Source organism: Anabrus simplex, chromosome 2 (assembly GCF_040414725.1).
Source record: "Anabrus simplex isolate iqAnaSimp1 chromosome 2, ASM4041472v1, whole genome shotgun sequence".
Classification (NCBI taxonomy): Eukaryota; Metazoa; Arthropoda; class Insecta; order Orthoptera; family Tettigoniidae; genus Anabrus; species Anabrus simplex.
Genome location: NC_090266.1, coordinates 170,049,423 through 170,059,247, shown reverse-complemented (window position 1 = coordinate 170,059,247; position 9,825 = coordinate 170,049,423). Strand labels below are relative to the sequence as shown.

At 37.7% G+C, this 9,825-nt stretch overlaps 1 protein-coding gene across 5 annotated transcripts in view; it reads left to right on the top strand.

Moving 5' to 3' along the window:
* LOC136863970 (titin) overlaps window positions 1–9,825 on the top strand; it is a 348,159-nt gene that overhangs the window by 132,388 nt on the left and 205,946 nt on the right. For all 5 annotated transcript variants that reach the window (XM_067140439.2, XM_067140437.2, XM_067140436.2 and 2 more), the window contains 2 exons: window positions 208–255; window positions 5,607–5,729. In XM_067140439.2, the coding sequence (XP_066996540.2) occupies window positions 208–255; window positions 5,607–5,729 (171 nt within the window). The remainder of the gene's footprint in view (window positions 1–207; window positions 256–5,606; window positions 5,730–9,825) is intronic.

Below are 9,825 nucleotides of genomic sequence, written 5' to 3'. Positions count from 1 at the left end.
TGATGTTAAAAATAAAATTGATTTTTAATAGGTATAACATGATTTATTTTTTATATTTTGCAATTATTTTGTTTCTTGAATTGTTTTGCTTTTAATGTTTGATGCATGTTGTTGTATTTATACTTATAAGAATGTTGTATACTATGTCAGGCAAGACCTTTCTGTAATCATTGTTTATAACATTTTCTGCTTGTGTTTCATTTACAGAGGATGTCTCCCTTCACATTACTAGGGAAACTGAAGTTTTACAAGAAGGTATGTCACAAGTAATTTTTCATCATTTAAGTTGTTTTCATCTAATTAAGCAAAGGGGAATTTCATAGATTTCTCCTGTGATCTATTAGTCTCTTTTTCTCTTTTATGTAAGGTACTGAGTAAAGTCGTTTATCACAGAAGAATTAGTGTTCAATTATTTTACTGGTGCATGCATTGAAAGTTTCAGTCAAACATATTGTGCAAGTTTATAATTTTTAAATAATTTACTAAACAGAAATGGAGTACAGAAGGATGAGTATGAAGATTTAAAATTTGGCTGTCATAAAGGCACTATGAAATAATTCTAAATAGAAGAAAGAAGAAAGAAAGAATGAAAGAAAGAAAAAAGATCTGCAGACGATATTGCCTTGTGTGATACCACCCGAGATAGACTGGAGCAAAGGCAGGAACAATGGCAGAAAGCAATGGAGAGGAATGAAATCAGTAGACCAAAGACTGAATACATGGTGTACAAGGACCTGCAGGAAGACATCTCTGTACAGTATCAAGAGGTAACGTTGCAAAGAGCAAGAAAGTTTAAATACCTAGGATCAATCTTGGAGAAAGAAACCTGAGGTTTCCCAAAAAATCTGGTGTCGACAGAGGAACTGAAAGTAAACAAGTGGTTAAGTGTGACAGGAATGTGAACAGCAGATTGAAAGGGAAGTTGTACAAGACATTGATTAAGATTGATTAAGACTGGCAGTAATGTATGGTGTTGTCCGGCCCTGCAGTGTGGGGGGCAATGCGCCCTCCTGTCACCCGGCGGCTCTGGGTTCGATTCCCGGCTGGGTCAGGGTTTTTTAATTGTAAATTATTAATATCCGTGGCCTGGGGACTGGGGACTGGGTGTTTGTGCCGTCCTTAATGTTCCTTTCCTCACATTCAACACTCTACACTTCCTCCATTCCAATTACACGCAGGTTCATATCACATGGTGCAAGTAGGGGCAAAAGATCTCTATAGGTCGAGGCTCCGAACAAATACAAAAAAAAAGTATGGTGTTGAGATTTGGCCAATTACCAAGGCTCAGGAAAGGAAATTGGAATAGTGACCCAAAATAAAATTGGTAAAAAGGCGTGAATGAAAAAGAGAAAAGGGAACTGGAGGTGGCGAAAATGTGAATGCCAAGGTGAATGAGTGGCACTTCAGGAGTTGACAGAATAAGGAATGAACGTATCAGATGGACTGTAAAGGTAAGGCCATTGGGTAGAAACATTCAAAATAGCAGACTGAGGTGGTTTAACTATGTGGAATGAAGATCCAACTGTTATTTTGGAAGGAGAGTGCAGGTACTGGAGGTACAAGAAAGAAGAAGGATTGACAGACATAAGCAAAGGTGGGCAGATAAAATAACTGAAGATTTGAGAGAAAGGGGCTGGATCGAAGAGGAAGCCTCGAGAGTAGTGACAGAAAGGAATAAAGGATGGGAATGCCAATCCCACATCGAAGTGAGAAAAGGCTTAGTAAATACTGAGAGAATACTAAGTGCTTTGAAGAAAGGTTTGCATGAATCCCCATTTTTATCCATTCGTACATTTAATGTCTATTCTTTGAATTCTAAATGTGTTTGTTCTTAACGTAACTGTGAATTAACAAATGATAACCAAGTGCCTCATCCAAACCTGGACATTGACAAATTTGTCATTGCCTCCAGTAAGTCCAGAGGCCATTCATCACATCTTGAGTCAAAGTTTACTTATAGTAGGGTAGCCAGTTCTTTTCCGGTCCTTTTCTAGCCAGTAACTTGTGAGCTACCCATCCAATACAGTTTATGAACTTCATTGTATGGATCCGTATTGACCTTCACTCAACTTTGATTAAGAGAGTTTCCACCTTCCAATACTTTTATTTTGCCCTACATGTACTGGGTTATTCAGCTAAGTTGACCACCTCAAATAACTCAGGAATGGTTAAAGATATCAACATTCTGTTTTCACTTTCAGTAATTGTACCATGGGGCTCATAATCAGACTTACAACACTTTTTCGTGGCATCATTATCTTCTGAGATAATGGTGCTAATTTGGTTTCCTTAAATGGAACCACACTTCTTTCTACACATAGCCTTAAACCTACAAACATTTCAAATTCAGCATTGTGATTATTGTGAAAATCAGACAAGTTCTCAAGAAAATGCGATGTATAAAAAATGCTTCATTTGCCAGCTGGGGACTGTCCTGTTCAATTTGCTCTACATGTGAAACTTGAGCTGGCTTTTGACATACAGAGTTACTTCTGAAGAGATAGGTATTCTCTCTGCTGTGCTCATAAATAAACTATGATAAAATGTATGATTTAACACCTTTAATATCACTGTAGGTAATAGATAGATGAAGAATGGATAAGTGATGCATTCTGTGAGACTACATTATTATCTTGATCTGACATTAAACCACACAGGACCAAATGAGATAGCTGCATGTTGTGGGCTGCTTAGCTGTTAGCTTGCTTTCAGGAGATGGTAGGTTCGTACCCCACTATCAGCAGTCCTGAAGCTTGTTCTCTTATGCAATCTTCATACTATTTTCACTTTAATTGAGGCTATGACCTCTGCCTTCCCGGTCCTAGTCCTTTTGTAACTGATTAACACTGAAAACCCACCTAAATTAGTTCTGGCATTAGGAAAAAGAGAAAACCACACATGATTGATGTCAGGAAGGACATCTTCCCATAAAACTGGGCCAAATTGACATGCGTGACACGGATCGCAACACATCCCCAACAAATTGTGGAAAAAGTGGCAGAGAAAGAAAAGACATTAATAAACAAAAGGAAAGAAAGGCCTAGTTCGACTGTTTTAAGGTAATGGAAGCAGTGGAACTGAGTATTATTTGAAGAAGAAATACAATTAGTTCAACTTAACACTAATCAGAAGGAAAAAAAAAGTGGTTTGATTAGTCGAAGAATGAACAAAAGAAAGAGAGCTGCGAAGGCCATGGAAATGAAAGAATCCCTAGGCTTTGCAGACCTAATACCGCCAGGATCAGAACTGAACAAATATTGACTAAGGGAAGTCTGATAGGAAAGGAAACCTGTCACATATCTGCTTTTCCTTTACTTGTTACCTGCAGCGATGTTAAAGGGCAGTCCCCAGCAGGCAAATGAAGCATGTTTGAATACATTACATTTTCTCGAGAAGTACTTGTCCGATTTTCAAAATAATCCTGGTGCTGAATTTGTAATGTTTGTAGGTTTAAGGCTATGTGTAGAAAACAGTGTAGTTCCATGTAAAAAACAAAGTTAGCACCATTATCTCAGATGCCATGAAAAAGTACTGTAAGTGTGATTATGGGCCACTTGATATCATTACTGAAAGTGAAAACAAAATGTAGATATCTTGAACGGTTCACAAATTATTTGAGGTGACAATTTAGCTGAATATTCCTGTATATAGGACTGACACATTATGTACACATGCTAATTTGTTATGAGACATCTTCAGATAGATACAGAAAAGTATTGAAAGGTGGAAACTCTCTCTACCCATCCAACTCATGACAATGCCCTATGTTGTATAACTTCAAAGATATCACTTCATCCAGTGATTCAACATGGCTAGGTCATTGGCACCAGTGAATTACCCAAAAGTATAATTCAATACAGTAGCGGTGATTGGGAATTAGAAGTGTGTGTGTGTGTGTGGTGGTGGGGGCACAAAAATTTATAGACAATCAAATAGAAAAAAATAATAATAATAATAACCGGTGCACTCTGAGTGAATTTTGACAGAGATGTAAAGGTTGACAGTTTACCAACTTATCTGCAGTAATAATATTTTTTTTGAAGATTTTGATTCAATACTATACAATATAACTTTCACTAAAGGAACAACTACATTATAATGAAAGAGAAGTGTGGCATGATTATTCAATAAAAAAGTAATTTAGTATTGTACTCCACACTAAGAAAATAACAGGCGCCTGATAGAACTACACAGACACATTGACTGAGTGAAACTACCAGACTGGTGAATGCACACCTCAAGCGGGTGAATCATACGTCATTGTCCATGACCTTGGAAAACATATACCCCTGCTTCCCTTCCTCACAGTACACGCTAGAAGTGCAATTACTATCTGATGGTACAAACCTGCACGAAGCCCCGAGCTTGGAGGGGAAGGAAGAGAGTGGAGGTGTAACTACTGTTGACCTATTTAGAGGGAAATGAAGCTTTGTGACCCTAACGTAGTTGTCAGGAGCAGATGAGAATACTTCGAAGTGAATGCCCCCACCTCTTACTCACACTGCAGCACATGGACTTGGAATAGGCGGACCGCTTAAATACAATATTTAAGTTTATTCTTAAATATTGCCAACGGCTGTAGCCGTGTTGAAAATCCGGATCCCGTGAGATCTCCGAAGTTAAGCAACATTGGGCGTTGTCAAGATTTGGATGGGTTACCATGCCCTGTTGGTGGGGGGGTAAGGGAATGGAGGAGCGGAAAGGAACTGGCCACCCTACCATACATAAACTCCGGCTCAGGCACACCTCTGTGGAGGTTCCGACCTGCCTTCGGGCAGAATACACCCTTACCTTACCTTAAGTATTTGCTACATGGACTCGCCCGCATACAAAACACAATTGTGACATTAGCTAGTAATCACGCTTCTACATGCTATTGCGTGAGTCTCCACTATTTGCTGTGTCGCCGTGTGAATCGGTTAGTTGTGCTGAATGACATTTTGTGCGTATTTCCACTAAGTAATTTTGTTAATATTTAAATAAATTGAAGGAAATAATTAGAATTCCTAGTTTTAGGTGGCTAAAATGAAATTAAATGTAATTCTTTCTCCACAAAGTACGGGTGTGAGTGCCCCCACCCTTCCCCTCCCTAATCGCTGGCCGCCACTGATTCTATATTTCCAATATGACTGAAAGAAAGCATATAAGAACTCTTTAAGCATTTTTTAATTTCTACAGCATCTAAGAATGTGTAACATAATTTTGAAATCAGATATTAAATGGGTTTGTATCACTTCAAATCGTTTTAAATTCGCAATCCAAAAAGCTTCAATTCTATTTGCCTTTTGTTGATTGTTTTTACACATATTTGGATTATCTGGGTGCCATTGTCACATGGATAATAGATAGTATCTTATTTCATACTTGGTATTATAATTTTAGAAGTCATGGTGAACTCTGTTAATGGAATATGAGTAACATCTCTTTCACTTAGTCATGTTGTAAACTGGCAAGTATGAAGATATTACTTTTAACCTTGAAGGATCTACTGTATACCCTTAATATTGACTGGTACATTTAGCATCATGTGTGAAGCACTAAGTGGTGTAGGCTTTATTACTATTATGGAAATTAATATAATTAATGATGTTGGTATCTTATTGCAGGTGTTGAAGAAGTTGTGGTGACAGAATATGAGGAAGGAGAGAAACTGTATTCTATTTGTTCATATGTTTCGGACTCTGAAGATGCCATCAGTTTAGTTGAAGGAGAGAAAGTGTATATAATAGGTAAGATATCTTCAAGATCATTGTTAATGATATTCATTCTCGCAAGAATAGCTGGCTTTTAATAAAGTTTTCTTGACCAAGAATACTGGACTCTTATAATGATAAGACTAAACTGATAAAATATCTTGAATATCAAATTGGGATATCCTATGCCTTCAGCCAACATTTGTTTGAAATTGCCCTTTGACCGACAATCATCATTATTGTTATGGCATAAAGGATGCCTCTGGTGTACTCCTTTCCTTTTTATGAGTGATTCAGATCACACTGAATTGCATGATATTCAAGTACTAATCAATTCCTCATTGAAAGGTACAAAAGTCATGGTCACTGCAAAAATACAATACCAGTAACATATTTACCTTGATCGATCTGCCTAAAAAATCTAATTGGAGACGTCAGGATTAAGAGTTCTCCCAGTTTTGTATTTCAGTACATCACTTTACAAGTAAAGTTTTCATTGTACAAACAAATGAAAATCCTACAATGTATGGGTAGATATTATCTCTTTGTGCATGCACCTAATGCCGGCCCCGTGGTGTAGGGGTAGCGTGCCTGCCTCTTGCCCGGAGGCCCCGGGTTCGATTCCCGGCCAGGTCAGGGATTTTTACCTGGACTGAGGGCTGGTTCGAGGTCCACTTAGCCTACGTGATATTAGAATTGAGGAGCTACCTGACGGTGAGATAGCGGCCCCGGTCTAGAAAGTCAAGAATAACGGCCGAGAGATTCTTTGTGCTGACCACACGACACCTCGTAATCTGCAGGCCTTTGGGCTGAGCAGCGGTTGCTTGGTAGCCCAAGGTCCTTCAAGCGCTGTCGTGGTATGTGGGGGGGGGGGGTGCACCTAATACATTTGGTTCTTTTTTTATGTCCATGCTTTTGTGATAATGAAACCACTCTCTCTTACTGAGTGATTGTCCGGCTCCATGGCTAAATGGCTAGCATGCTGGCCTTTGGTCACAGAGGCCCCAGGTTTGATTCCCAGCAGGGTCGGGAATTTTAACCTTAATTGGTTAAATTCGCTGGCACGGGGGCTGGGTGTATGTGTCGTCTTCATCATCATTTCATCCTCATCACGACGTGCAGGTTGCCTATGGGCGTCAAATCAAAAGACCTGCATCTAGCGAGCCGAACTTGTCCTCGGACACTCCCGGCACTAAAAGCCATACGCTATTTCATTTCACTGAGTGATTGGTGTTGTGGAATCACAAATTATAGACTACTGAGTGAGAGCGGCTATTTTATTCCACGATATTCTTGGCCTTGTCTACATAAATTTTCAGCCCAGTCCTCATCAAAAGATATTTACTAAGTCATTTCTATACACAACTTTTGACATCACTTCTACATTTTAAAGCTCAGTATCATATCTCAGGTATTCCTGGGGTCACTGGAGCCATTTGGCAAGGAGTCATTTCTGATGCCACATATTTTTCTGGTGAAATATTCAACGTGATATCAACCAAAATTCAAACTTCGACCTGTCCAGGTAGAAAGCTGGCAGTTACGCCACTGTGCTAATTATGTCCCTTAATATTAAAGATAACTCACCTAGCCAATCATCAGCTTCAAAGAAATTATCTCTTCAATGCAATTTCATGCTTTTTAAATGTGCAATTACTTGAACCTGTTACTATCAGATAAAATTGAGGTTTTTAACCCTCCTTTGTTCTTAGTTTTTTCGGATAGTATGCTTGAAGGCTGTCAGTCATTTTAAACAATATTTTCAAAAAACAACACCTACACATTCACAGATATTACTACAAGAAACATCACGTACGTAGAATAAATACCGAGCATATAGGTAAATAATGCTTCGTTGTTTAAATACCCGGTATGTAAAAACTTTTTTATGCAGGAAAGTGTAATTTTAGAAAAACTAAATCTGTCCTATCCACATATGCAATTCCATTCTAAAAACAATATGAAAATGTTCATACCTCTGCTTGATCTAATCCCTTTCTTTGAAATAGCTTCAAATTTATCGAGAAGAAGAAGAAGAAAGAAGTTTGAATAGTATTTATGAAAGTTGTCAGCCATTTTCTGATGGAAAATACAGAATATTATATAATAAACCTTTCACCAATGGAACAATTACATTACAATGAAATGCAGCCATTGTTACTCTTCTCTCTGCAATTTGTTTTATATGTGCATAAGCTTGGTATCTGATGATCCTCTGCTAGCTCTTCTGTGATCTTCTTTCATCATTTTCCTCTGCCCTTCTAATCCAGTACTTTGCCTTCAAATATATTCTATAGGAAATTGTTGTGCTGGAGAAGGTGACCAAATTCCAATGTTTTCCTCTTCTTTACTGTTGCCAGAAGAAGCCTCGGAGTGTTTAATTTTTTAAGTACTTCATCATTGGTTTTTCCTATCAGTCCAGCTGGTTCTTGTCATCCTTCTCCATAGCCACATTTCCATCCCCTATAGCCATTTCTCATCCTCCTGCAAGAGAGTCCAGCTTTCACAGTTGTAAAGTAGCGCACTCCAAATGAATGTCTTAATGAACTTTTTCTTTTGTTCAATGCTCAATGATTTATTCAGTAAGAGTTTTTCCTGTCTTGAAAGGCTTTTTCACATAATGCTATTCTTCTTTTTATTTCTGTAGTACGTGTATTGTCATCTGTGATAACTGACCATTAGTGGCAGAACTTATGCACTTGCTGTATTATGCTTTTTCCAATTTCAAGATGCATTGTTGTCTTTTCTTTTGATGTGCTTACAAACATAACATTCGTTTTTTCACATTAATATTTAGTTTAAAATTATTTAAGATGGTTGTTGGTTTATTCAGCATAATCTGCATATTCTTTTGGCTGTCAGCCAAAAGTGCAGTATCATCAGCATATCTAATACAATGTATAGTTGCTCTATTTAGTTTTATTCCAGGTGTTTGTGATTTAAGATTTTAATGGAAGTTTCAGTGTATCAAATAAAAGGAAGTGGTGATAAAGAACAGCCCTGCTGCACTCCTGTCCTGATTTTGACCTTGTAAAAGGTTTCTTATTCTCATTATTTATCCTCTGGTTAATGTAGAGGTTTAGTATTGCTCTTCTGTCTTTCCAGTCCAAGTTGACATGTTTCATAATTCTGAACAGTTTTTTTTTTTTTTATTGAACATTGTCAAAGATTTTTCCAAGTCAACGGAAGCTATGTAGGTATTTTTGTTCAGCTCTAATTTCCTCTCCAAGGTGGAGATTTGATTTGATTTGATTTGATTTGATTTGATTTGATTTGAATTGAATTGAATTGAATTGAATTGAATTGAATTGAATTGAATTGAATTGAATGTGATTTGATGGTTTTAAGTGCAGTGATGGTTTCTCTGCATCCTACACCTGTCTTGAAATCAAACCGATCAGGCTGCAACAAGTTTTGCTCAGTTGTCTTGATTTTTTTTTTTTTTTTTTTTTTTTTTTTTACAGATGTGAATATTTTCACGACACGTGAAATAAAACTTAATAATCTATAGCTGGAGCGTTCTATTGTGTCTCAATGTTTGTGGAACAGCACTGCTTTACTTTGTACAAAAATCATCTGCCAAGTTTCCAGTTTCATAGCATTGCTTTATGATCTTGTACAGTCCATCCTTGAGATTCGTTCCTGAGTTGTTTTCATAGTTCAGCTGGTATTTTGTCAGGTCCTGGTGCTTTTTTTCTACTCATCTCTTTCAGTGCTGCTTCATATTCATTTCTAATGACAGGAGGACCTAGTTCATATCCAGAGGCTAGTTCACATTTTTCTATGTACTCATCCACGTTACTAATCTTCGCACCTTTATACGGTTCCTCGAAGTATTCTTTCCATCCCTTCACTAACTCCTCTTCTTCCATTAACAGATTTCCTTCTTTATCTTTTACTAGCAAGATACCCGTGCTTCGCTACGGTATTGTACTGAAATTTATAATTGAATGCTTATTGTTTTAGATATATAATCCGCCGAAATTCGCGATCTGACTCGTTTTCTGTGAGAATCCACCAAAATTCCCGATCTGACTCGTTTTCTATTAGATTACGGCACGTTTCCTCCCATTTTTCAATCTTCCTTTCCAGCAATCGATTTCGTACTTCCCGGGCTAGGCTCAGGTATTCC